We start from the raw sequence: 27,624 nt of genomic DNA, 5'->3' as shown, positions 1-27,624 counted from the left end.
AAATGAGAGTGAGGCACCGATCCCCAGTTGTGAGCGTTTTTGGAAGCACAACTCTGAGTCGCTTTGAAACTTCAACCAGCCAGGCACGTGTTGTGTTTAAGCACCTCCAGGATTAGGCAGCATCTGAGCTGGGATTTTCAACCCCTCGGATTTATTTCTAGGCAGATTCAGAAACTAGTTTTGATTCTGGCCCTTGATGTTTTGCAATCATAATGAGAGGGCATCTTCTAATTGTATGTATAGTCTTTTAGATTTAATGAAGATCTAGAGAACTCTTGTTATTAAAGACTTAGTTGCTCTGTTTGTGATAGAGGAAATGATCGTTCCAAGATCCTGATAATTACTGAAGACAGAAATTTACTTCTAGCTACTCTAAATACTCTTTTCAAGTTCTCATGTTGAGCATGTCTGCGATGCTCGCTGCCTGATCTCCCTGGGTGCGATCAGAATCCTCCCACTGAGTCTTTTTCACGTGTTTCTCTTTCTTTTTAGGATCCTCTAGATATTATTGGAATGCGGCTACAGAGAAGAATGTGCTTTTCTAACAACTCAGTTGTGGACATTTAATCAGACTTTGACTTCTGGAAATGTTACACCATGGCTTCATCTGGGAATGAGATAGAAAGATGGACTCACAGGCAGGGTGGCAGAATTGGAGAGCTGGTAGAGCCCGTGACCTCTCCTGAAAATGGTAATCGTCTTTCGCCAGTGAAGTCGATTGGCAGCGTAGACCATCTCTTGCACCTCCCTGGAAGAGTAGACTCTGCTTACAGCTCTTTCTCAGGAGGATCAAATGTTCCAGAGCATCCCACCCCACCGTGCTATGGTGAAAACTGCTGTTTGCCTCCAGAGCAGGTACCGTACATGGACTCAGAATATGTAAGAGGTATTTATAATCTCAGTGCAGCAAACTCTGACCTCAGATGCCTGCATCCATACAAGGCACCAGACCTGAGCATCCGTAATAACTCTCATAGCACCAGTCTCGCTGAACGCTGCGGAAGCACTCCTGCCCGAGGGACTTTAAATCAGGGACCGCTGCCTCTGGCGGCACCGCCACCTTCTCCTCCCACGCGACTCGATAGTTATAAAGTCACTAGACACCTTGAAAACTCAAGAGGGAGACGCAACTCTGGAAGTCACAGTGAGTGTAGTGTGCAGCCAGCTCCTTGCGTGCAGGACAATCAGCTAGCAGAGAGGGACGTACCGTGGAGTCAACACAGGGATGAAGTTACAGAGCAAGATATAGTGGCTGCTAGGGGAAAGACTCTGGAAAACAAGGGCCTTTCTTCTGATTCTACAAATGAGGTATCTATATCAAAAATTCAGGGGTTAAAGACGGAGGAAAATGGAGAGTGGAGCCCATCCCCACAACCTATAAAGAGAAGCAATCCACACATTTTCAGCAGACCTTCTTCATTCATTTTTCAAGAGTATTTAAAGACTGACTCTGCGGCTAATGTCCCTAAAATACTTTCTGCTTATAATTCAGTTCATGCTTATAAAATTCCTGAAGAGATGAATTCCAAGTGCTATCACGCAGTGCGTACCAACCCTAACACTGTTAATGATACACAAGAAGACAAACAGTATCCCGGCAGTGTACGTAAGCCAACTTTCAGAGCAGCAGATCTGCAAAGCGAGGTGCCAGAACCCAGCCAACGAAAAGGATCCTTGCCCTGCGCTCAGTGTCCGCTCCGTGCCGAGTTGCAGTCAGACGTGGATCAAGATGTGTTTCAGGACAGTGGTGACTTAAAATATACAGAGAATGCTCTTCTAATTAAAAATGCTTCCAGGAAGCTGAACAGTTGTACAGACGAAAATCAGTGCTATGACTCTGATGGAGAAATCGGGAGTGATGTTAGGGAACCACTCCTGAATCAGCAAGCCAAACTGCAGAGATCGTCACTGTCCTGCAGCTACGACACTGCAGAAGCAGAGCACCCTTGCTGTGAGGAGTCTGATCAGGGAAATAAGCAATGCCATGATAATACTAGCCAAATGTCTTTTTTCAGACCAAAGGAAGATTCCACGTCTCGCTTTTTACATGAAGTCAAGAAAGAAAAACAGGCGAATAACAGCAGTCCTGACCTTAGCACACATCTGGAACAAGAGGAACCTCCTGTTCAGAAATATCAACCTGAATTTCAAAACCAGCTCTTAAGACAGCTTCAGGATGATCTTGCTGGTGAGCAAATAACCAGGCAGACGACTCCCATGCTTTACTATCTTTCTGGGGGGAAAACCACCAACATCCTGCACCACAACAAGCTCACCCGATCTCAGGAGGACTCAAGGAGCTCACCAAAGGAATTTCCAGCAAGCAGCTACTCTGCCTCAGCACGGTGTCTAGAAATACAGAAGGAAAGCAATCAGCTTCAAAGGACCAACCATCACCATCAGTGCAGTGCTGGTGATCTCCTGCTTGAGACTGAAGATCTCATTCTCGGGAGTCCTGCTTCATCCACGGATGAGAGTTTCAAGAACGACTATAGAGAGAAACTTAAAGTGGCTCAGAAAAAGGTTCTGAGAGAAACCTCCTTTAAAAGAAAAGACTTACAGATGAGTTTGCCTGTTAGACTGAGAGAGAAATCCTCTAAAAGGCCGTCAATTGAACACCTTAGGTCTTTCTCATTATCCAGTGCAAGTGAGGATGCCAAACCTGTTCCTTGTTCCCCTTCTCATCTAGAATCCTTGGAAAGTTTCAACAGAGATGAAGAAATTAAGAGGCCACAAACAGGTCGAATAGGGGGAAGGAAAAGGGCAACAAAGGAGCAAAAGAAACTGTGTTATTCTGAACCTGAGAAACTCGATCAGCTAGCAGATAAGGAAGTATCGTGGAGTCAAGTCAGGGATGAAATCACTGAGCAAGATATAGCGGCAGCTAGGAGGAAGACTCTGGAAAACAGAGGGAGGGCACTTTCCAGTTCAAGTATCTCCAGGACGGAGCTGAAACAAATCCAGCATACTGCACTTATCGAATACATGGAACGAAAGATTAATCAAAGACCAGGTAGTTCACAACACCTCCTGCTGCATAAGCCGCCCCTGCAGAACAGGCTGTCGCATCCCAAATGGCCTCCTGGCAAGGTTCCCAATCCAAATGGGAGCAGGAAGATGCAAAACAATGAGGTTTTCTGCCAAGTTTTCTCTACAGAAAAATCGCCAGATGTTTTTCCTCCTTTGGCTTTTGTTCCCCCGCTGAGCGTGACCAGCCGGTGCGATCCCAGCTCCGCTGCTGGTGCAGCGACCTTGAAGCACAACCCGTCTCCCAGCGAAGCGGACGGGAGCTGCACCGGCAAGTGTGTGTCAGCTGAAAGTCTCCAGCAGGCAGGTCAGCCTGCATCTGGGAGAGCTCGTGAGAGATCAAAATCAACTCCTTCCACACAGGTAAGAAAGATATTAAGATAGTAATTAGTGTTTGAGTCCAACTTATGACTATCTACCTGTTTTAGAGAACTGTGGGACTATTCACGTGAAAAACTGCCGAACATCACGACTGAGGAATTAAGACTTTATTTTTTTTATCATGTAGTAGGGAGGTGATGGAAGGGGGGGAAAAGCCACGTTTGCTTAATCTATAGGAAATGCTGTGTAGCTGTTTGAAAGTAAAATGCATGCTCTGCTTTGCAGTGTGCAGGAGGAATAATTGGGGGGGATTCTGAGAGAAGTGCTACCAACTTTAACATGTTACGAATTTATGATTGATGTAACAAGTCATTGTTCTTGAAAGTATTTTGTAAGAAAGTATTGCAGACAAACAAGGTGTTCTTTAATGTGAAAAGTTGCAAGAGAATTGCATAAGGATGGAAACTCCGTAACAGCTGACTGAAATGCATACTCAGTCTGGGAAGAGCCATTTGTTATCATTCAGCAAGTGCAGAGGTAAAGGCGAGGAAGATGAGGAGTGTCTGCTTCAAGGGACACGCTGTGCAAGTGCCCTAGGCTCTGCTCGAGGGCTGGACAACGCCGGGCTCGTGAGGGTCCCTTCCAGAGCTACAGAGGGGTGTGTGTGGGGTCTGGCACTCAGAAACCACGTTTGCAGAGAACACGTGCTGTGTGCAGGATGACGCTCTTTGCGTTTCAGCAGTCACTGTTGTTAACTACAGCAACTACATTAGATCACTATCCCAGAAAAGGTTATTAGAGAGAAATTTTTATAAATGACCAACCTTTGTTGGCTACTGAATTTGAAGGACAGTAGCTGTCAATATTGTTGTCAAGGAGAATAAAGAAGATAAAAGGGTCAGAAAACAAATAATCTAATATACTACTACAATTACCCAACTGAAGAGGCTGACAAGCTTCCACCAATGCTGCCTGGTTTCTGAATTGTTATGAGAGTAGAGGGTATGTTTTGTTGCCAGCTGTTCTTTGGTTTTCTAGGGGAAAAAAGATGGATGCTACCTAGGAAGAGCATAATAGCAATTTCATTAATAAAAAGAGATAAACTAAAAAAAAAAAACAAAACACAAACCCCCAAAAAACCCTGAACAAACAAACAAAAAAAACCCAAAAGTACAAACCTTGGTGAACCTACTCAAAGATCTGCTGTTGGCTTCTCTTTCTGGGGCTAACAAACACGGGAGTAAAATTAAACAGCTGCCTAGCCTGAAAATGCTGGTTGTCCCAGTGTGCTGTTTTCATTTCCAGGACGCTTACAGATATGCCAGTGGTGCAGCGGCACCGTCCCGGCGCTGCGAGAGCTGTCTGGGCACCCCCAGGTAAGGCTGCGAAGGCTGTGCCTAGGTAGAGCCTGTGTCCAAGATGTGTGAACTCCAATGGCAGCCGTGGTTGTCTGCTTCTGTCCTTCTGTCTTGGGATCCTTCATTGTCCATATGGGAATATTCATCCGCTAAACTATTTGTTTCATTTTGGGGCAGTCTTCAAAATCGTTTCTACTGTGTGGAGCAAAAGTGGAAAATGCAGAGTGTACCTGAGCTGCTCTCCCTGCGGCAGCCGCTCTCCTTCGGATCTCTGAGATTGCAGCTCCCTCATCTGAGCTCCGGCGAAAACGGCATCTGCAACAGCTCGGATATGCCCAGTCTTGAAAAATATGTGTGATCACAGAGTGGTGTAATAGGGGCTTTTGGGGTGGGGTGGTTTTTTTTTTTTTTTAAGGAAAAAAAATATTGTGCTGTTTACACATAGCTATCTAGAAAGTTTGTATGTTAACTCTCGATATTGGTTTTGCTTGTTTGAGGAGCATCAGCAGAGAAAAAGATCTGAACTTTGTCTCAACAAGGCAGTGACACTGACAGTTGTGTAGTAATAGAATTGCCACTGTTTCAGTCATTCAAAAAGATCCCAATGGTTTCTGGAGGCTTGATTATCTTAGAAAAAAAAATTGTATTTTTAGTAAGATTTTGACGTTTTTCTTAAATTTCCTAGTTTAGCTAAGAGGCTTAGCAGTCAGCGTGAATGTAACTGGAAGTTCTGGACAGAACAGTAACATCAGAAACATATTTGAGCATAGCTCTGTAATACATACTAAGTAATGAAAAGATGAGAAATCCAGAACTGGTTTCATTAGTAATTAATTTAGATTATCATCTTTGGGAAATAGGTACAAGTACAGGTTTCATTCTGTTACAGCTGTATCTCATTTTTTCTCTTTGTTTTCCTCCACAAGAAAGTGCTGCTGAGCTGTGGTAGAAAATCCAGACTAGACTGGGCATGTTTGCAGTATTAATTACTCAAAAGTTCCAACTGGGACCAGCAGGAAGAGCAAGCTATGATCATTACCCACACCGATAGTGTCCATGGGTTAGTGGAAAAAAAGCTTGAGGACATTCTTACGCATATTTTGCATCCATTCAGTTGCACAATATAATTTTGAGGTAGTTTCCACTGATAATTATCCATTTTCCGTGATAACTGCTGCAGATGGTTTGTTTAGCCTACAAGCTGGTCCTACCCCTTGCCATTGCAATGAGGCCTGAGAATGAGTAAGAATAAGGCCTGGCAATGTTTGCAGTGATTTTCTTAGGTGTCTCTGTATCTCTCTTTTCATCGTCTATCACTGCATGAACATTTGTCAATCCATGATCACAATATTGCATCATCATCACATTAATTTAGGTCTCACAGTACAGCATCACATTGTGATGCCGTGGTGTTTTGCAGCAGGTATTTTTAGCACCTTTTCGATGGAAAGGTTTTTCCAGCATTAAGGGCATCCCTAAATCACCAGAGCCAGGTAGTTCAAGTCAAGGTCAAAAGAGGTTTTTATTTTTAATTGCAGTGAAAAGGTGCCCATAATAGATAAGATATCTCTAAGTGACATTGTTAGTCACTGTCTAGTATGAACTATGATTACATTTCCCTTTGCCAAGCTGACTTCACTTTTTTGATGAAAAGCTAAAAAGGCTGTGTTAAAGCTGACAGGTAGAGTGTCTGCAGACCTGGAAGAAGGGAAACTATGGGAGAAGGTGGAATTTCAGAATTTCAAAGATTACATTACAAAGAATTTCAGAAATAGCAAGACTTTCATTGCTGAGCCACAGCACAGCTCAGTTTGGCCACATGAAAAGCTTTGTGTCTCGCCAGCGCCTGCTTGAGCCGGGTAAACACAGCTTAGCTCCAAACCATCCACACTCTCCACAGAGCCCCACATCTGCATCAGGAAACCTGCCTAGACAGGCAACGGCTGGAGATAGCGTGGGGCTCGTGGGATTAAATATGATAGTCCAAGCATGTGGAAGCTTTCCTAGCACAACAAAATCTGCTGGTATTTTCTTACATCTAGAAACTATTCTCTGTGTGCATCCCTTCACTGGGGGTACTGCAGTCTCTGCTGTTAGGCATTATGTCTCTTCATCGCTCTCCACTGACCTGGTCTCCTTCACGAAAAGAAAATGTCTACCTTCGTGTCTCCACATATGGTTTAGGAAAGACTCACACCATCCATAGAGACAGGGTTAATTAGTACCTTTAGGGCAGGGAAGGACCAGTTCTCTGCCAGCTGCGTTGTTTTTATATGTGACCTTAGAGAAAGAGCTAAACAAAGGTGGACAAAACCAGCAGTGAACTCTCTATGCCTGTTTTGAGGGAGAAAATTTTTGCTTTGTGCCTACAACTTTGAAGCTCATATGCCAGGTTAACATAGTTAAATGGGGGCTTATAAATCTTCCTTCCATCTAATCCCTCTAGCTTTCCTCTCTGTCCCCTCATAATCCCATTAGGTTATGAAAAATTCTGCTAGAGGCAAAAATAGGTTTGTTCGTTCAGTCATGGTTAATACAATAGTATTTATATATACAGATGTACTGACTATTTTCACAAGCAGTTATGTGGATGTATACGTGAACATCAGTGATTGCGGAAGATGGTCTACATATACTCCAATCATCTTGTGTTCAACAGTGCCCCTATATTCTTGCAAATTCTGGTCCAAAGTGCATTTTTAAATTACTTATATCTACTTATTCTGTCATCATGAATATAATTATTTATGCCCTGCAGACAGTAGCTTTTTCCAGCAAAGTTTTTTTTCTGAAGTGTTGCATCAGAAAACTCAAAGCACTCGGTCAGACATGCATTGGCCAACTCAAAAGTAGAAGTTTGATCTCAAAATGGTTAACTGAAAGGATTTAATAAAACTTACTTAAGTCTAATGACCATTTCAAAACAGAAGCCTCAGATGAATAGTGTTCCCTCTGTGCTGGTATTCAGTTCGCCTAAAGAGAAGGAAGCACTAGATGTCTTCTCCAAGAAGGACTGAGAAGTGGGGAAGGGAGTGATGCACAGGAGACAGTGACGGCGTAAACCAGTTCTCACTCTTGGGCTGAAACATTCTCGCTATGGAAATAAGAAGGTGTAAGGAACAAGACAGTAAAGATTTGCCCTCTTGCAATACAATCACTGTCTCACAAGAGGGCTGGTGGAGGGAAACGCAAAGTGCAAATCGTCCTCCTCTGTTGCTGCCAGGTGGGTCCCAGATGTGGCCCGAGAAAGGTCTCGGCAAGCCCCGGTCCCCACGAGTGTCTCGTCCTGTTGGCAGCGGGCTCGCCAACGCTGGTGGGATGGCTGCGTGCTTTTCATCCCTTTGTCAAACAGCATCGGTGCGACATTTCAGGGTACTTCTTACCACGGGTTTATTTCAGAAAACTTGTATGGTGGTCATAATTAGAAAATGAGAAATTTAATGGGGATTCAAACAAGGTGGACTGGTGCAGCTAGACATTGTACATACTCCCTTTTTTTCCCCAAGCAAAATTAATAGGTATTATGGGACCTGAATTTAAAAAACTTTAATAAAAAGAGGACACTGGAAAGATAATGACAATTACCTGTAGCTGCTTAAACAGTCTGCAAAAATATCTATTGTAGAGGAAGTGTCTCAAATAAAAGGAAGTGTCTTCTTTCTTATAGTTTCCGTGATCCTGAGAAAGATGGATGCGAGAATCATGAATACAAAGACAATGATATAACTGGACATGCATGTTGTCAGGATACTAAGGAGCTGACTCCTGAAACCTCTATTCCTATTCCAACAAGTGGAAGCCAGGAAGATGCTCAAGCGGAGGAGGAATGCAGAACTAAACCTCTGAATGGCAATGCTTTAATGAAGTGTCCAGAGCAGCAGCCTGCGGCTTCTCCAGAGCAAGTAACGTACTGCCACACAGCCTTAGCTCAGCCTCACCAAGGAGACAAAAATACAGCCAAAGGTTCAGTTGCAAAGGAAACGTCCGTGCACAATGGCCAAGATGATATTCTCCCCGAGAGAGAGACAAATCTGCCCAAAAGGAGACTGCAGCCTCCTGAAGACCAGCGATACAAAGAACTTGCTATGGAGATCATTGCCAAAGACAATTCTCTGGTTGATATTCTCATGCCTCATCCTGTTAGAAAAACTGCTTTAGACCTGATGGAGGGTCTGTTTCCTGTTAACATTTCCATGCGGGATAAATCACACAGGAAAAAGGGAGACATGCAGCATGTGCAGGAGAATGAGTAAGTAGACAAAACTAATTATCAAGTATTTTAAGCTATTTTAGAATGTGACTATCATGTATATACTAGTAGCAAGATGACTTGAGCATATTGTTTTATTTTTGTTTCATTAGCAAATTATTTTAGCTTTCTGATTTACATATCAAGAAATATTTGAGGCTCTGGGTATATGATGGAAGAAATGCACTTCAATGATACCTTATTAAAAGTGACTGTGACAAAGCTAGGCTGCAAATCTTTTGCTCTGTATCTTTAAAAAAATTAGAAAAATTGCTGCTGTGAGAAGAGAGGAGAGTGATTCTGAAGTCAAGATGGATAAAACCATGAACACAATGTTTGAGAACAAAACTCTTCAGTGTTTGCCACAGGCATTTATTTTCTGTTCCAATAGCAGGAAAAGTAGCAGAGATGCAACAGAAGAATGTCCTGAATCTGAACACGATGCCAAGCAAAGGAGCGAAGATCCTACCTCGAAGGGAAACCCAGTCCTGAATAGGAGCAGAGACAGCACAAATGACCTAGATGACATCACGTCTAAGAAAGTATGTAGATGACTATCAGAGGAACCGCTGTTTCTTCACCACGACAAAGAAGTTATTTTTAATGTCACGTATATTACTGTGGATATTTTTATTCATGACTTTTATCCCAATAACAATGTTTCACAGATAACTTTGAATCCATTTTTGCCAGTAGGTGAAGTCCTGGCAGACTGGCATATTGATCATAAATGGTGGTATTTAAATCCTGCCTGGTTTGATTCAGATCTCTCCTCCCACATACTTCTCTTCAGCAGGTTATTGGGGATGGGTGGTACCTGGAACAAGCACGCAGGGTTGGTTATACATTTCCTTGCAAGGCCAGCTCCTGTGCAGCAGCTGACTCACAATTTAACACTCAAATCTGGTCTCAAAATCTGTAAAATTCATTACAACTGGCAGCCTACGTAAGAAATATTTTTTACTCTGAGAGAACTGGCAGCAGTTTCTGCACACTGCAGTGCCCTATTAATTTCCATGCGTGCAGGGAATAGAGGTAGCTTGGACGTAGCTGGACTAGGATAGAAATACGGCAGCTTGGAAGGGCAATATGTAGCTTTGAAGAATCAGATGGGTTTTTTTCCCCTGTAGAAACCTGGCCATGCTCCATCTCAGGTAATGACAATCTGCCTTCCTGAAACAACTCCTGCTGTGCATGTGGTGATATTCTTCATTACCCACTGTCTAACTGCTGCTCCTGTTCACAGTGGCGTTGGCTGATTTCCAAAAAAGCTGATAGGGTTCTTCTCCCGCTCTGGTCTTGGGGCCTTTTTCCGTATCAACATTTCCGTATCAAAGAGCCTCCTCTGCTTGCTTCGCTACCCAGGCACTGTGGCTTGCCTGAATCACCTGTGGAACTGACTTTTTCTGTGCATATGATAACTGAAATTCCAGTCGGTTCTTGTAAAGCTTGGTAATAGAGTGATGACTTCACGCTCATGTGTGTAATCATGTTGTAATCTTTATTGCAGTTCACTTCTGACTGATTGGAAGCTCTCTGAGCTAGGGATTATATCACCAGTTAAGGTGATTACCAGTAGTTTGCTTTTCAGAGTTTGAGAATTAAGTACAGCTTAGAAAATATTTCTTTTTTTTCTTTTTCTTTCCCAGAGCTTAAAATTATTTTAAAAGTCCAAAATTTGGCAAACATGATGTGAGGAAAATCCATTCTCTAGAAATGATATGGATTCTCTTTGGCAATAACAGCTTTCTATGATTTTTTTTTTTTCCTTTTGCAGCTGGAACTCATCTCCAGCCTCCGGTCAAAGCTGCAGACCCTGTGGGAGGAAAGGGAGCTCGTCCTCTCTGAAGCCAGGGAGTGCGCCGAGCGAGGCGAGGAGCTGGAGGCAATGGTGCGGGACGTCTGCAAGCCCAATGAGTTTGAGCGCTACATGATGTTCATCGGTGACCTGGAGAAGGTTGTGAGCCTCTTGCTCTGCTTGTCCAGCCGCCTTGCCCGAGTCCAAAATGCCATGAGGAGGATCGATGGCAATACAGATGCTGAGGAGAAGGTGAGTGACAAGCAAGGAGGGTATTGAATTTGTTTTGTTAACTTCTTTCCAGGTGGGGCTGTGCTCACCTCATTTGTCTGACAGCTCTAAACAAAAGTTGTAAATTATATGTGAATTCCAACCAGCCGTTGCCCAGGCAGTGTTTAGTGCCACGCCACGGGCTGTGTCTCCACGGCTGAAGCAGAGTGGAGCTCTGGTGTGGACCACGGGTTCGGTGCTGGAGAATAGAAGTGCAGAGTGAGCTCTGCAGCTTGGTGCTGGGGTGGCAGCAGCAGCAGCAAAGCCCTGAGAGGGTCTGAGCCAGAGGGGTGGCCTTTGAACCCTCGGGGTGCTCCCTGTGGAGTAGCTCCAGACCTGTGCTTCAGAGGGCTTTTTGTTGTTTTTTTTTTTTCCCATTGGTAATTTCAATGTGGTAATTACTGCCTTTGAAATCATATTTCACTTAATGGGCTTGTCTTAACTATAGCGAGCAGGAAGAAGATGTGGTCATAACTTGAAATAAAATTCCCTGTAGTTCAACTCAACTAGCCAGTTTTGCTGGAAAATTAGGAATTGTCTCATGTCACCAGAAAATCTTTTCAAGTCTGAAAAGTCTTTTTTTTGCTAGAGGAGACAAGCCAAATTTATCCCAGGAATGATGCTTTCCTGCTGTCCTTATTGCTTTTAGACATGTTTTTATCAATACAATACCTGCTGTTATCTCTCATTTGGAAATTAGAAAAGCACAGAGTTAGAAAAGCTGGGATTTCCTGGAGCTGTGCTGCTGCTGACCTGTAGCTCTAGAGCTTTATTGTAGTTCATATGCAGAAGGACACCAAGAGAGTCCAGCCATGCAGTATGATATGGAGAATCAGGATCTACCCGCTCCAAAATGTCAGTCGTGTTAACGTGAATAATTTTGAGCAGCATTGCACACTGACTTTGGCTTTGTGGTTGGCAGGGGGGCTGCTGTTTCTTTAGTGTTATGTTTATACTCTCCATAGTAAATACATTAAAATAATTTATTCAAGAATTTGAATAACATGCTCAATAAAGACTTGGCTACATGCCAGCATTTTTACAACCCTCTCCCAGTCGTTGCAATTGCCCCCATGTTTACAAAGCCAGCAGTCTCGATCTTTGACTCCATTTTTAGGGTGTCGATGGTGACCGTTGCTCTGTGCTATATTTATGGACACGGTCCTGAAACTGGACATTTTCCAGCCGTGCTACCCCTGCGAAAATCATTACAGCTGAAAGAGAATTAGGTAAAATGTGAAAGGTATTAAAATCCTGTAGAACAGGCAAGGCTTGATTCTCGTGGGTTTGTTAAAAAGAAACATTTGATGAAGAGTTACTGTCTGCATCAAAGTTACTTTATCGCATGTACCTTTTAATAGAAGTCACGCTATCTTTTTAATATGACATTGGCACTCTGGCCACACGCAAATCGCAAAATACAAAGATATGTGCCTTAAAGAGTTTCTGATTGAATGAAGACGGATACAGGATACTTTAAAATTACCAGAATGTGAAGTGTATTGATTTTTTTTCCTGAGGGCAGCATGGAAGAAGTGAGCCTTGATGGGGTTTACTGGGTGTCTTTACCTTACAAGCCACAAGAATGAGTAATTCAATCGAGAAAAAACTCATGTGGAACACAAAGCCCACAAGAGGAAGTAATTAAACTAAATCGACTGTGGCTTCCAAATGAAGATCTAGAGTCTGCCAGGAATGATGAGTTTTCATAGCGTGCTGCTTTGTTTTTTCATTCTATTAGCAATCGCTGAACGAACGGCACAAGCTCTTGTCTAGGCAGCGGGAAGATGCAAAAGATCTGAAAGAGAATCTAGATCGTAGGGAAAGAGTGGTCTCTGGTATCCTTGCCAAATACCTGACTGATCAGCAGCTCCAGGACTACCGACGCTTTGTTCAAGTCAAGACCTCCTTGCTGATTGAACAGAAGGACCTCGAAGAGCAGATGAAATTTTTCGAAGAACAATTAGAAAACCTTGAGAAAAGCATCCCCCTCTAATACCCACCAACAGAGCATCCGTTTTTACACATTGTAATTTGTGACGTTTCCCTGGAAATCCACAGGCGCTCGCTGCGCTGGGCTCGGTTTGGTGAATTCTTGCAATCCTGTTAGTGCCACACTATTGACAAGTGCTTGGATGCTCTGGGGATGCTTTAGCCACACGCTGGACCTGCCTTCCCCTTCGGATAGGCCAACTGACAGCATCTTACAGTACGTAGCAGACTGCATTTTGAAAATGACTGATAGGATGTGTTGCTCCTATTAACTTGTCGTGTATTTCCCCTTCTTGTTGTCTGTCCATCTGTTTCCAGATTGACAAAATCTCAATAAAAGAACGATACAAATATTTTCCTCTTGTGGGTGGGTTGAGTGTTTGAAATGAAAAATGATGTGGGTGTTCAAATTTGAATGGGAGATTGCACAAAGCCATAGGAAATGTTATGGACCATTTCAGTGAAACTCCTCGTTTCTACTGTTTTATATGTATGATACAGTAAAAATACACTGTAATGGAAGAAAAGAACTATTTCCTTTTTTGGCAGTCGCCATCCATGAGTCTTTCTGTAATCCCGGCAGGCTGTTCAGTAGTAGGTCTTAGGAGGTCAGAAAAAAGGGTGGTCCTCATTGACATCAAAAAGAGCCGATCAGTGATGAAGTCAGCTTAAATGAACACTTTTGGGAATGATAAACTCTGAACTTATTCCTGCACAGTCATTTGCAAAGTCCTTGCTATGCTTTCGAAGGGTTTATTTTTCAAGCGGCACCTTCAAGGGTCTGTTTTTAGGTAGTTCTCAATTGTCGGCGTGCGTGAGAAGTGCTGAACGTGGGGGGGAAGCTCTGCTGCAGGGCGAGGTAGGTGGGACAAGTGGAGGAAATTATTCAGTTTCAATGAGGCTTTATATAAATCCCTTGGCAAAAATCTTTTAAACTAATGTTGTGTGTTGAGTCAAACCAGTGATGTTGCTGTATTTAAAATCTGAGTGTGTTTTGTTTGTTTAAGTATTCAGTGAGAGGAATATTCTGTCTGAGCTACATACCTAGACCATGAATAAGACGGCTACTAATCGAACTCAGGTTTCTTCCACAGGCAAAATAGATGTTCATTGTTCCATGATGTTAGGCTTCACCAAGAAATGTTTTACTAGTGGTGTGTGTCCTGACTACAGTAAGTATCATCACCACTGACAGAAGCTGTCCTGTTCCTGAGGCATCTTCTCCTTTGGGATTGCTTGAGCTTTCAATAAACACACAACCACCTAGGATGGGGAATTGACATAGGTTTAAATTGATGGTTTGGGTTCGTTTTACCTCAGATCACATTCTTCATCTGAGTTTACCCACTGGGCAACATGAATGAACTGATCAAGAAATGACAGTGTACAAAAAGGAGACCACAGTATGCGTTCTGCGTGAGCGATGTTTGTTAAGGATAACTTGCCAACGCTCCTGCCTGCTGAAAGACGGCACCAAAGAGGGTACAGTGTGCTGCACTTGCCCATGAGCAAATTGAGAAGTGGCCTGCGGGTTACACGACAGTGCAATAAAGCACAAATAGCTTGCCAGACTCCGAGGTTGTCAGCTGCTCTGTATTTGTCTTCAGAATAAATGAGTGTATCATCAGGTGCTGTCCAGACTCCAACAAAGAAGCACTGTTCTGTTCTAAGTTTGCATGTGTACGCAGAAGTACTCGTATCTATAGCCCTGCTCACATTTCAAGAGAAACAACATAGTACCCTCAGTAAGGCTGCGAAGACTTGGCGTCAGAAGTCAGCTTTATGATGTGTACCAAGTATCAGTAAATATATTTGCAATAAAGTGTGCAAGTGGATGGTATATAGCAAAGAGTAGTTTTGTGAACATTAACATTTTGTTCCAGTGATCTGAGCAAAATAGATTGCGCTTAATGCTGAAAACACTGTTTCACTGGGCACAAGTGACTCCAGGAGTGCAGTGACCAAGCTGCCGTGTGTACTGTGGTTATTGCCTTAATACGTGGGGAAAAATGGCCAGACACAGTAGAACCTGTGAGTGGATCTGCTCAGTGGTTCTCAAAAGGCCATAAATACAGGCTTTTAATATGTAAATCTGAAGGCTGCCTTTTGAAAATGGTCTTTAAAATAATAGAAGTGATGCTAATGGAATCAATGGAGAATTTAAAAAATATGAGCTGTTTGTATTATTTGAGAAGCCTGACTTGAAGGTGCACTCTATTATTATTCCTAGTTGAGGAAAATCCACCTGGTTGGAAATAAATGTTTGATAAGTGAAGCTAATGCTTGCCTTTAAAGGAAAGAATGGGTCTGCACTGTTTAGTTTCTTTTATCTTTTTGGTCTTTTGTGTCATGGGGAAGACGATTGCTGCTCCTACCACACTGGCATTCACAGGTATGCTTCAAAGAGCAACAATTAGAAATAACTCTTAGTCTATTTTCCAAAAAGTCACATATCTGGGCTCCTTGTTACTTTGTTAGAACTATGAATTTCAGGCAAAGTGAAAAATGGATACAGCAATGACATCGGAACCTCTTTGCTGGCAAGCAGAAACCCCCTTTCCAAAGCACCAGCAGGTCTGGATCGTCAGGTGGGTCTCGATTTTGATACTGATCATTTGTTATCGATTTATTACCAGTGGCCAAGCCCAAGGTAATGGTGGTAGTTCACACTGGGCCTAAGTCATGTGCAGCATTCCTGGCACACCTACATACTGAGATGTGGGCTTTTAAAATCACAGTCTGATGTGAAAGTGCAAATAATGATTTGATCTGATCCCAGATGAATGGTGAGGAGCAGCCCTGGGTACCTCTGAGACTGGTGAAAGACTCTCCAGTTGCTCAAAATTGCAGCCATTACCTGCAGGAGAAAGAGACGCTCTGTTCTTAGAGAGGGGCTTGCATCTCCTTTGAGCAGCATGGAGTGGCACTGAGGGGGCATGTGCTGGCCAAGAACTCCCTCTAGAGAGGCCAATGCTCTTTACTTCGTAGCTGCTGGGAGAGGACCGCATCAGGCAGGTGGTGTCCGCATCCTCCGCATGATGATCTTGTCTTCACGTCAGTTTACATTATTCGCTTAAAAATCTTTCTCCTAAGTAGTGCTTGCAAACTGAGCTTGTTTGTGGGGCTTGCAGGACTCTGTCCCAGTGAGCGAGACCTTGAATCATCCTGCAGCTCAGCCAGTTTTACATACGGTAAGCGTCCCTCTCCAGTCAGCTGTCGTCTTTAGAAGTACAGACTGAAGTCAAGAAATGGTTTAAGCACCTGCTTTTGAATCCTATTTGGGAAAAAAAGAGGGGTTGCCTTTTTCTGAAGGTTTAGTATTTAAAGAACTAATTACATCCCCATACCAATAACCATGGCTTATGTGGCAGCTTTGTCCCAACTTCAAGTCATGCAGTTTAGCCGATAGTCCCTTAACTTTATTCTGGGGAATAACATGAGAAGACTTCATATTCCAGCCTAAGCTGCCTGAAGAGCTCTATAAACAGACAGATTTTCTACAGCCTTCCCAGGCTCTCCCTTCTCCAGCCGTGGTGCCTCCTTCCACAGCTTCCTGCAGCAACAGGGAGAACAAAACCCCAAGTACCTGCATGCATCTGCCATCACTGCGGCACAGCGGCAGCCAACCCTGGCCTCGGCCGGCACCGCTGCTGTTGAGTTCACCCAGTTCCCCCTGTTTCTTCCGCCTTCCTTTCCTCCCTCTTGGAGCGCAGAAGCCAAGATGGCCAGAAATGCAGAGCGCCTTCTTTTTACAACACTGTGATCCCACACTGCGATCCCACACTGCTCCAGGCAGTTTTTTCTGACTCTATACAGGCAGAAGACAAATTTAACACCTGAGCTGTAAATAGCAGTAACTGGTGGTCTTCTTAGGGAAGCAAGTCTTGTAAAGGTAAGGATTATGGAAATTAAACCCTGTGCAGTGCTTGTGCGTTATTACTATTAATACCACTACTCACCAGCCTTCCATTTGTGACTTCTCCAGCAATGATACTGAGTTGATACTCTTCCAACCGCTGCCCAGAGCCTTGGAAAGCTGTTGGCTTCCAGGGGCTTCAGGGCCTTGGCAGTTCACCAGTGCTGAGACCTGCTGAGCTACTTCTTAGGCAAACAAAGTCAGGTGTGTGTGTGTGTTAGGGGAATGTAAGGAATGAAGGAGCTCCCTGCTACCTGACCCTCTGGGGAAAGCAGGTAGGAAATCCCCGCTGCTGCCCAGCCGCAGGCAGCGGAACGCTTGGGAGTCTCCTGTTGCAGCCTGCAAGCCTAATACTTTCTTAACACCCCAAGTAGAAGGTAACGCGACCCCACCACCACGAGAGGACTGCTATCGGAGACCTGCGGTGAGCTGTCTGTACGAATTAATTACAGCTACATCCAGGAGAATGCAAAATAATAGCGCTGAGGAGAAGGAAGAAGGTGAAACAGGAAAAATGCAAGAGCCTAGATCTCCCCCGTGGGGTGCCGGCTGCGGGGAGGCTGGTGGGATTCCAGGAACGATCTTTGTAACTCATTTGGCCATCCACGCACAAGCAGTGTGGGGGAAGAAACTGCAGTAGCTTATGTTCTGCTAAGCAAAAGCAGGTGGGCCTGATTTCAGGATAAAAAGATACCTTGTATTGCCTGGAGCCAGAGAGATGAGCAAGCGTTAGAGGTGTGGGGTAGAGCAAGTGGTCAGTGGAAGCAGACAGTGCATCATGCCCATCTGACAGTGTCTTGGCAGCAACTGCAGGGATTTTAGACATAGCAGCTCATTTAGAATTTGATTTAACACCCACTGCAATGTGTGGGAGTCACTGCTGGATCAGGAGCTGCTGTTTCAGCCTCTCAGGCAGTAAATGGAAGGATTTTGATTTTGTTTTTTTTTTTTTTTTTTAACTCCAGCCTCATTTTCTTCACTGGGGTGTTATGCTGTGGGACTTTTGCATGTGGAGCTAATTAAGGAATGGAGGGGTGCAGGGGTTAATGTAAATGTACTCTGCAAAAGATCTATTTGGTGTTTGTGAGAGCTGCATTTAATAAGTAGAAGGATGTTCTCTCTGCTTTGGGAATTCATGGCAACCATCTGAATCAAATTTAAAAAATAAACTCAGAGCAGCATTGCAAAGCTAATCTTCTACGCCTGAAGGGAGCCCACGTATACATTAAAGAATAATCAGGCTGTAGGAATCATGCAGCCTCTGGGTTTCACAAAATGCACTCAAGAAGCAGCACATGAATTTCACTGCTAAACAAAAAGAGGCATTAAAGGTTATCAGAGAGACTCTAAAATGTCACATGAGCCTTGAAGCTGAGTCAGCTCATAGATAAATCCATGGAGAGAAAATATCGGCTGAACTGATAGTCTTGATTTAGAGAATGAGACACTTCTAAAAATGTGCATAAACAGCCAGAGGTCTTTCTAATGGCCTTCAGCCCATGAGGTAAGAACAAGAACATCCCGAACTACCTCAAGAAGGAACCACTTGTGAAACAATCCCTCTTGAGATCCCTGCCCCGTGACAGCTCCTGATGGGATGGCTGGTGGCTCCAGCACCCCTTTCTGGGGTCCAGCTGCTCCCTCCTGAGCACGAGGTCAGTGTCACCCAATGTCACAGCGGGAAGCACGAGCTGGCGGTAGGAGAAAAAGAGGTCTGAGCAATTCTCACTGATGGGCAAAAGTCTGTAACAGAGTGCAGAGGTGGACGGACAGACGGCTGCTTGGAGAGGAGCGAGCTGGTCCGGCCCTGAGCTGACGCAAGCCCGGAGTGGAGCTGTTGTGCTCTGCTGCAAAGGGGGAAACTACGGCAGGAGAGTGGTGGAAGAAAATACAACACAAAAAACACGGTGAGAAAGTCTGTTGGTACCACTGCAGTGTGTCGTTGTGACCGTATCGGTGAATCTCACCGGTGTGGCCGAGCCAAGACCATCTGCTTCACGTGGGATATAGATCAGCCAGCAGTGCTGCCTTTTACAGAGAGAATGACAGCACACTGCACCGTGCACGGGTGACACATTACCACCGCCGTGCTCCATCTGAGCCCCGCGGGAGCCTAAACATCTCGGTATTTCTCTGCCATGGAGTGTGTTTTCCATCTGTTCCCCTCCACATCTGCACACTCTTTAAAAATGCTATTTATGGGGCAAAAGCTCATGGACTGCAGTCTCTGCAAGAGCATTTCTGGCAGTCAGGGATGCAGAAGCCCCCCGGCTCCCTGGAGCACCCCAGTATCAGGATGCTTTTGGCAGTGGGTGAGGACAACCAAGGTGCCTGCAGGCATGCTGGGGAGGGCCTGGCACCCCGATACTGCGACCTTGTGTCCAGGGTTTGTGCATTTGGGCGTCGTGTTTTATTCAGTGAAAATGAAGGTTATTTGGTTCATGTCAGCAGTGAGCCCACAGTGCTTGCTGCGCTTCTCAGCTGGGGTCTCTTACCTTGTCTGGAGAGTCTCAAGGTGATGGGGATGGAGGTGGAGGAAGGAAACAGAAGGAAAGGAGTTCCTCTTGGGAAATGGTGGTTTGGCTTTGGCTGGAAACTTGTGCTCTCAGATGAAGAAAAAGAGTAACGTTGTACCTGGGGCAAACACAGAGCAGAAGTCCTACTGAGGAAGGGAAAGCTGAGCACTGCCAGCATCATTTTTGTTGTGCACATCCATAGTTTTTTCTTCACAGAAGGGGAAGAAGACGTACTAAAGTTGTGCTAATATTAACAGTATGGATCTTCAGGGGCAGATTATTGTTTTAAGATCAGAGCTTTTTTTCATCACAGTAATAATTAAAAAACAACCCTGAGCTGAAAGGATTCAGATTTGCAACGCTGTGCGACTGCCGAGCAAACCCTGGATGGACAGAGGCAGCGCAGCTTTGCCTGCAGACAGTGGCTGTAGCGAGGCTGGAGCTTTCCCAGCCTGGCCGTGGTGGTGCTGGTCCACGCAGCGCCTTGACTTGCCGGACCTGCTGAGGATTGCGACACAAACGAGCAGCTTTCAGCACACAATGCAACATCGTGGGCAGGGTTTGAGCGCGGCGTTATCACCACCACAGGCCCTTTGAATCTGTGGGGGTTTTTTCAAGCCTGATAAAGCAACGCGCAAACTCTTGGCTGTGGCTGTCTCAAGTCAGCTAGCAAAAGGAAAGATACTGTGGCGGCCAATTCAAACAGGATGAAGAGACTATGTAAAATGACGGGTGTGTGGCGAGACGTGAGGTGGGGACTGGGGAGATAAGCGGTTGGGTGCAGCTCTGGCTGCACATCCTGTGTTTTCAGAGAAGTCACCAAGGCTTGGGCTAGCTTAGGGGGTGTTACTGGCAGAGCTGCTGGGGTAAATCCTGTCCCAGCCCCTGTGCTGGGTAGATATACTCAGATTGGCCAGAAAATCTGTTTTGCTGGTATGCTTTATTCCACTTGAGGAATGGTTTGAGTTCTACAAAGAGAAACAGTCCTTCCCTTGTATAATCTGCATTTCTACCAGAAGTGTTTGTTGATACAAATTTACCCAAAAATGCTTTGTGGTGCAATTGGCTTTTTTCTTTTTTTTTTTTTTTTTTTTTTTTTTTTGTTTGGGTTTTTTTTTTTGTGCCTTTCCAGGAGCAGTCAGTAGGACCAGACTGCTTCCGATGGGGGCTGCACCGCATGCTTCTACAGCAGGTCTGTTTTAGAAATCTTTGCAGGTGTAACAGTGTTATCAGTGGAATGAGTTTGGTGAGAGCAGCTTATCCATCTCTAAATGCTTTTTTTGAACTAGTCTAGGTTATTTGGCAAGGACACTCTCTTACTGCAGGCAGCCACATCACCATTAGAAAGTGTCTCCTGATGGGACTTTTCTGGCAGTTCACCCTAAAAGGGCCAGTAGGTGACCAGCCACCATCGATCAACGACCAGCAGTTGGGGATGGTTCGGTTCGGGGTTGCACACGCAGTATAAGGGCTAGATGTGCTTAATGAATTGCTTTGTCTTATAAATTAGTGAAATAAACCTTGGAACTGGAATAGAAAATGAATGTTCATTATGATGCAGAGCTTTTGATCTGTGTCATCCTGCTCTGTCCCTGTTCTCCCCCTGCAACAAACAAACACCATGCTGTTCGTGCCCATGCTACGTGCCAGCCAAGTCCCTGTTAACAACCTCTTAATTTGGGGGGTCCCACATTAGTACAAATCACTGGGAAGAGCAAAAACTGCCACGTTGCCATTTTACTCAGATTAATGTGCAAATCAGGAAGCAAATGCATCCAAGGAATGTAGGTCACGGTGGAAACGTGCAGAGCGGGAGGAGAAGGGGTGAGCAATGGGGAGTTAGGGGACTGTCTTGAAAGGCCTCCTCTACTTTCAACTGGTGGTTGCAACTCCCGTTGGGTCTGTTGGAGTTATTCAGCGATTCTTCCACTGGACCTTGGTTTTGTGATGAAGCCAAAATCTCGTAAAGACTCCTTTGCGGTGCAGGAGCAGCGTCTCCTAGGGCTTTCGTAGAGCAGGTGTTTCTATGTGGCACTCACAAGGGAACGGAGACAGCCAAAAAATTTGAGCCTGACCACAACCGCACTGCTTCATGCTGCTCAAACAGCCGCATCCAGGAGGATGAAGTCTGACCCTTTGTACAGAATCACAGCTTGAAGCTTGTTTGCAAACCTCTTCGGTTTTTGAGCTGATACTCCTCAGAACAAAATGTGCTGAGGAATGGACGAACCGAGTTATCTTTAGAGAGGCGGACTGAGCCAGGGTCAGACAAACATTAGCTTTGCTGATCTCTGCTGCTGCTAAACTAAAATCTGAGCCAGTTTATTTGCGTAGGCGCTCCACTGAACACGCAGCATTCACAGGTTGCGGATGACGCTGCTCGTGCTGCCTACAGGTCTAAAAAAATTATTTTGATTTCTATTTGGATTATCAGTACTAACTGTGTGCTTTAAAGAAGTGACCAGGGTGATTATCTCCATTTTATAGCAGGAAAATGGAGACGTGGCAAGTAGGCAGGCTAGTAACCAAGACAAAATACAACCCCGAGCTCCCAAATGCTGGTCCTGTGCCTTATCTGCACCTTCCATCTCCAGCCTTCCCCCACCACATAAGCCATCTCCACAGGGCAGGAGTGGAGCCCAGGGGGCTCAGGTTTTTTGTTTTTATCCATTCCTGCAATCAGCTTTGATGGTGCAGAAGGCAGCTCCCAGCTCTGGGCCGGGCCAGAGGTTCAAAAGGCTGCTTGCCCGGCCCGTGGTGCATGCTGCAGCACAGCCTCTGCCCCGGGCCAGCACGCTGACAGGAGCTGCAGTCCTCCTCTTGGCTCTGTCGCTTGTGAAAGCATCCTGGCTAAACTTCACAGCTCTCATTCATTCACGTGAAAATCCTACTGCGTTCCGCCAGATTTGGCTGAAATTAAGTCAAAGAGTGAAATTAAGGAGAACCTATCAAGCTGAGGGATTTGTAAAACAGTCCCACCCTTAGCCTCTGCCAGGAAAACACTCCCAGGATTGTCCTACAGTGTCCCTTCCACAGTGTAAACAGCAACATACGAAAGCAAAACCCAGAAAGGCCGATGGACTGGTTTTACTTCAAACTAAAGGCAATATATATTTTTGTAAGATTACAGCAGTGCATTCTCAATACCTCTCAGTATTTGTTTGCACCTGAGGTTGTATGGCACTGGGTATACTAATCACAGCCTGCCTAAATACTATCTTTTCCTTAATCTGCTCAACAAGGAGGAGGAATGAGCTGAGTCACTGCACAAACTTGTTGGCACAGCCTGGCCCACCCCACCCACAGCACCCAACCTTGCGAGCTCCCCACCTTTGTGCTGCAACCTTCCTGCCAAGCCTCCAAGCACCTCCCCAGGGAAAGCTGTAAGGATGAGGGCTCTGTTGTTGTTGCTGGGCATTTTTCTATCACACTAGCTCATCGCTGTGATGCCTCCGAGGAAGGAGTAGCGCAGAATTTCCTCGATGATACGTGTTGCAATGAAGTCTTATCTCAGCCGTGACTTCTTGCTTTTCCTTTGACACAACAATATAGGAGCAACGAAACCTTCTCCCTACTTTCCTTATGGTGAAGTCATAACCACGCTTCACAGGTTGGTTGGTTTTTTTAAACAGAAAACACCTTGCCTCTGACTCAAGTAGGTTTTACTCAGAATTAGCACTAAAAATTCAGCTATGTTATGTGAGCAGGTATCAAGCATATAGCTGTAACTAATGAACAAACTTCCCCATAAGGCCGAGTCACACTGGAGAGTGTTTCCAATTCACACAGAAACAGAACGCTTTTACCAGGCAGCATCAGTCCTGCCAGTGCTTCAGATGCAACACGAACGCACACACATGCTTCTGTCATTTCACTAAACAGAGAAAAAAAGTGTTTAATGTCAGTAAACTTGGAAAGACTTTTTAAAACAGAGCAACAGACTTTTTTTTTTCCTGGAACTCTGCAAGCTGACACAGTGCAGAACAAATCAAGGTTTCAAATGACCATGCTGGTCAATGGTCACACCAACAGCTACAGAGCAAATAGGATTTTATTTTTTTTTAAACCCTACTCCAGATATAGAAGTCATGAGGTGCTTGATCATTAACGTTTGCTTAACAACTTAATTAGTTCAATACGGAAGTGGACCGGTGCAGAATAATCCAGTCTCTTCCAAGAGCAGGTAGATCAGACCCCTTTGCAATCGCCGATCACTCTCGCAACGAATGTCACCAACTGCAGGGAGAACGTTTTAAAGTAAAAGAGGGCAGTGCCTCCACCTCCAGCACAGTCCTACAGCATTCCTTGCCGAGCGTTTGGGAGAAGCCAATTACAGTCAATTAGAAGTACTAGGCTTAATTCAAGGCTGAAAAAAAACATTCCTGAAGTCACTGACTTGGAAAGAAAGGCAAAGCATGCAAACAAGTGTTTCAGTACATAAACCAAAACACCTGATGGGGCTGAAAAGCAGAGCAAGTGCAGTATTGCCATCACCTTCGTCACCTCTAAATTATACAGGTTTTTTAGTTACATTTTTAGAGAAAACGTGATGGTTTAGCAGACTGGCCCCAGGAGTCAGACAGTTTCTGTTCTTAGCTCTGCCTCTTCACGTTAACTTTAACAAAATAGTAATTAAAAAAATAATAATCTTGCTGCAAATGTATTACTTAACCTGCAGTTAGCATGCTTTTTGGAGCTACGTGTAGTTCTATATATAGAACAATTATGTTTATAATATAAAAGAAGAAGAAGAGTTAGTTTTAAGTCAATGATTCATGCTGTTGAGATAAACATTGCTTTAAGAGGTCATGCAGACATTCCATCATGAAACACCCAATATAACATAAAGCCCAATTTTTATAAATAATTATTGTAAATAGGTCAAAATCAAAGGCTGAGTTTTAAATAAAAAGAATCAGACATACAAGCCTAACTTTGTTTCCAGTTGGTGACTCAGAAACTCTGCAGGATCCGATTCCCAGTTTTTCAGTTCAGTTTTTCACTATCAACTATCAATGAAGGTTTTATTCAGATTAAGTGACTGAACTACAGTGAAGTTTAAATGTTCACAGTATCATCAAGACATGTCGTTAGTCCCACCCGGTCAAAAAGTCTTTCAGGAAGAGAAAAAAAAATTTTAAATGCTAACCTAGCTTTCAAACTGAGGTAGACAGGTCATGGTAACTTGAGTGCTGAGGGTCAGTTTTTCATTTTTTTTAAAGTTGTTCATCTAATAAAATGCATTAGGCAACAATTGAGATTGTTATGTTAGTATTTCTGATAGAAACTTTGTTTTGAAAAAGTACACAATTTTTTTAAATAGAAATATTCCTCTTCTGTTACCAAAATAATCAGAAACATCATAGAAAACTATGCATCTTTCCTCTAATAATTTAAGCCTGCTATATAACAAGCCATGTTAAAGTAGCCAGCTACCAGCTTGCTGTTCACAGTGTAGAATATGCAATTCTTTACCTTACTTTTGCTCTCCAGCCAAGGAACGCAGATCAAGAAGGCTGTACCTTAAGCATTTTAACCTGTCTACACACACAGAGGTTGTTTTAGTTTTTCAGCCATTAAGTATGAAGTTTGCGGTCTCCACCGATACATCAGCACGACGGTACATACAGCGTTTATAACAGTCGCTGGGCAGCTCCCTTTCCACAGGTGTCTGTGAGCTGGGTTTCATCCAGTGGCCTGTGGAGCCAGACCCTATCACTGATTTAGTTAAACATCCAAAAAGACAGACACGGAGAGAAGAAATCCAAGCTGCTTCCGCGAGAGAAAATTGAGACCCCGGTCACATTATTAAACAATTTCGATCCCAAGGCAGCAGAGGCTAGTGGCCAAAGAACAGCTCAGAAACGGGTCTGCGTTTCATGATGACTTCCTCTTCCTCCTCCTCCGTTACCTCGGAGAGGGAGGAATACGAAGGGAAGCCCCCTCTGGTCTTTGGCTTCCTCCTCGGGCCCGTAGTGGCAGCCAGGAGCTTGTTTAAGGACGAGGGCTTCCTTAAACCTTTGGTGAGATCGTAGAAAGCCATGTCATCGGATATGACCCCCAGGAAAGTGCTAGTGGAGCTTAAGATTGAAGCCGCAAGCTTCGTGGTCTTCTTGATGGGCATGGAGGGCTCCATGTTGTGGGGAAGGCTGGGGTCCCCCAGCAAGCGCCTGACCGCAGAGGACGCCCCTTCCTTTAAGTACTGGTGCGGCTTCTTCCCACTGTAGTCCCTCAGGTCGGTCTTGGCGTGGTAGCTGTAGACCAGCATGGTGATGATCTTCTCCTGGCCATGTATGGCGGCCAAGTGGAGGGCTGTGTAGCCGCCGTGCGACCTGGCGTCCACGTTGATGCGGGCCCCCCCCTTCTCGGCCGCTCTGATGATATTCGTCACCATGTCGCAGTTGCCGCTCTTGGCGGCCCAGTGCAGGGCGGTGAAGCCCGAGATGAAGTCCCTCCGGGCCGCCAAGCTGGCGTCACCCAGCAGCAGCCCATGGAGCTGCTGGGTCCACTGCCCGCCGGCCGCCATCACCAGCCACTGGTGCTCGGCCTCCTCCAGGGGCACCGCCGCCGTCTCCTCACTGGCCCGATGGTTCTTGGGCCCTCGCCGCAGGCCGGGCGAGCGGGACCCGACCTCCTCCTCCAGCGGCGGGGGTGACAAGGGGGACCCCGGCTCCTCAGGCGGCCCCGGGGCAGCGGCGGGAGGCGGCACGCAGCGCACCGGCAGCATGCAGGGCTTGGGGAGCGGCTCCCGCCGGGACCCCCCTACGCCGGCAGGCAGGGGCACCCCACCGTCGCCGCCCTGGAAGAGTCCCCGCAGCTCGGAGACGGCCCGCGGCCACGGCAGCTCCTCGGGGGGCGCCGGCGAGAGCCGCCCGCCGGGGCCGGGGTCGCCGCCATCGCCCCCCGGCGCCAGCGCTCCCCCCGGCGGCGGGGCGGGGCGCAGCTCCCGCCGCAGGACGACGAACTTGGCTCCGTCGCGCTCCTTCACCACCGCCACGGCGTTCACCGCCGCCTTGAACCGCTCCCGCCGCTCCGCCCTCTCCGCCGCGTCCCCGCCGGCCTCCATCAGCGGCCGGAAGGTGCTCACCAGCTCGGCGTTGCGCACCCGCCCGCCGCGCTCCCGCAGGAAGCCCAGCACGGCCGCCGGGCTGATGTCGAGCTCCGCCATCCCGCCGCCACAGGTGGTGGAGCCGCCGCCGCCGCCGCCGCCGCCGCCGCCGCGCCCGCCGACTTCCCGCGGCGGAGGGAGCCCGGCAGCCCGCCCGCCCTCAGGGGCTCGCCGGGATTTGCAGGCAGAAGGCACCTGCGGCGGCGGCGGCGAGCGCGTCCCCCGCGGCCGCTCCCGCTGAGGTGATCGGGCCGCCCCGCCCCGCCTTGCCCGCGCCACCGCCTCCCGCTGAGGGAGCGGAGCGGCACCGGCGCCTGTCTCCTCCCGCGGGGCGGCGCTGAGGGGGAAGCCGCCCGGCCCCGGGCCGCGCGGGCCCCGGAGCCGGTGAGGGGCCGGGCGGGGAGGCGGGAGGGCAGCGGCCCGAGCCGGTCCCGTTTCTCTTGCTGCGGTAATGTCTCCCTCAGGGAACTGAGGAGACGCGTGTCGGTGAGGTCAGGAGTATATCAGCTCTTCGGAGACTCCTCAGGCAGGGGCAAACGCTTCATTGGTTTACTCCTCTTCCAACTTCCTAAAACGATTTATTTTTGTTGTTTCAACAGCAAATAAGTGGTGCAGCTTTAGGTAGCAATCACTCTGCAAAGTCAGGTCTCCGTTCTCTGAGAAGCCTTTGGTGTTCTGCGGGAGCTGCTATTCTTCTGGGTTAGAGGCTCGTGCCTCAAAATAAGTCAGAAGATAGGTGGATGGGTCAGTCTTTTGAAATATATTCAGCTCTATGTGATACTATATATATAATCATACTTATTCTCTATATGTGTTTATATTGCATCTACAATGTACATATGTGTATATGTGTATCTATATAAATGATGAAATTTTTACAACATGCCTGCATCTATTCATGTACACCTGGAGGAGAGCTCTTTTTATAAAGAGAGAAGCTGTCACTGCTGGCATATCAATTACTTCTGCTTAGGCATTTAACATTATTATTGTTCTCTATTCTACAGGGGAGAAAAAATCCCAGACAAATGCCTTTCCCCAGGCGAAGGAGTAGGACTGAAGACCTCCT

The 27,624-nt window shown here is 45.9% G+C and overlaps 2 protein-coding genes across 5 annotated transcripts in view; one reads left to right on the top strand and one right to left on the bottom strand.

Moving 5' to 3' along the window:
- The window catches only part of SHROOM1 (shroom family member 1), a 41,535-nt gene extending 28,104 nt beyond the window's left edge, over nt 1-13,431 (top strand). For 2 of the 4 annotated variants that reach the window (XM_050905571.1, XM_050905572.1), the window contains exons 2-8: nt 493-3,390; nt 4,654-4,724; nt 8,374-8,955; nt 9,347-9,497; nt 10,086-10,109; nt 10,733-11,005; nt 12,765-13,431. In XM_050905571.1, coding sequence (XP_050761528.1) covers nt 598-3,390; nt 4,654-4,724; nt 8,374-8,955; nt 9,347-9,497; nt 10,086-10,109; nt 10,733-11,005; nt 12,765-13,019 — 4,149 coding nt within the window. In that variant the 5' untranslated portion in view covers nt 493-597 and the 3' untranslated portion in view covers nt 13,020-13,431. Of the gene's footprint in view, nt 1-492; nt 3,391-4,653; nt 4,725-8,373; nt 8,956-9,346; nt 9,498-10,085; nt 10,110-10,732; nt 11,006-12,548; nt 12,601-12,764 lie in introns of those variants that run through there. The other 2 variants (XM_050905574.1, XM_050905573.1) reach the window with 2 other exon arrangements.
- A 9,885-nt stretch (nt 13,432-23,316) lies between these two features.
- On the bottom strand, nt 23,317-26,624 carry SOWAHA (sosondowah ankyrin repeat domain family member A). The gene has a single exon (XM_050905375.1). The coding sequence runs from the start codon at nt 26,613-26,615 to the stop codon at nt 25,287-25,289; it is 1,329 nt and encodes a 442-aa protein (XP_050761332.1). The 5' UTR covers nt 26,616-26,624; the 3' UTR covers nt 23,317-25,286.
- Nucleotides 26,625-27,624: the final 1,000 nt, after the last annotated feature.

This window comes from Gymnogyps californianus, chromosome 14 (genome assembly GCF_018139145.2).
Source record: "Gymnogyps californianus isolate 813 chromosome 14, ASM1813914v2, whole genome shotgun sequence".
Lineage (NCBI taxonomy): Eukaryota > Metazoa > Chordata > Aves > Accipitriformes > Cathartidae > Gymnogyps > Gymnogyps californianus.
The sequence above is the reverse complement of the archived record's forward strand: the minus strand, read 5'-3'. Positions and strand labels throughout refer to the sequence as shown.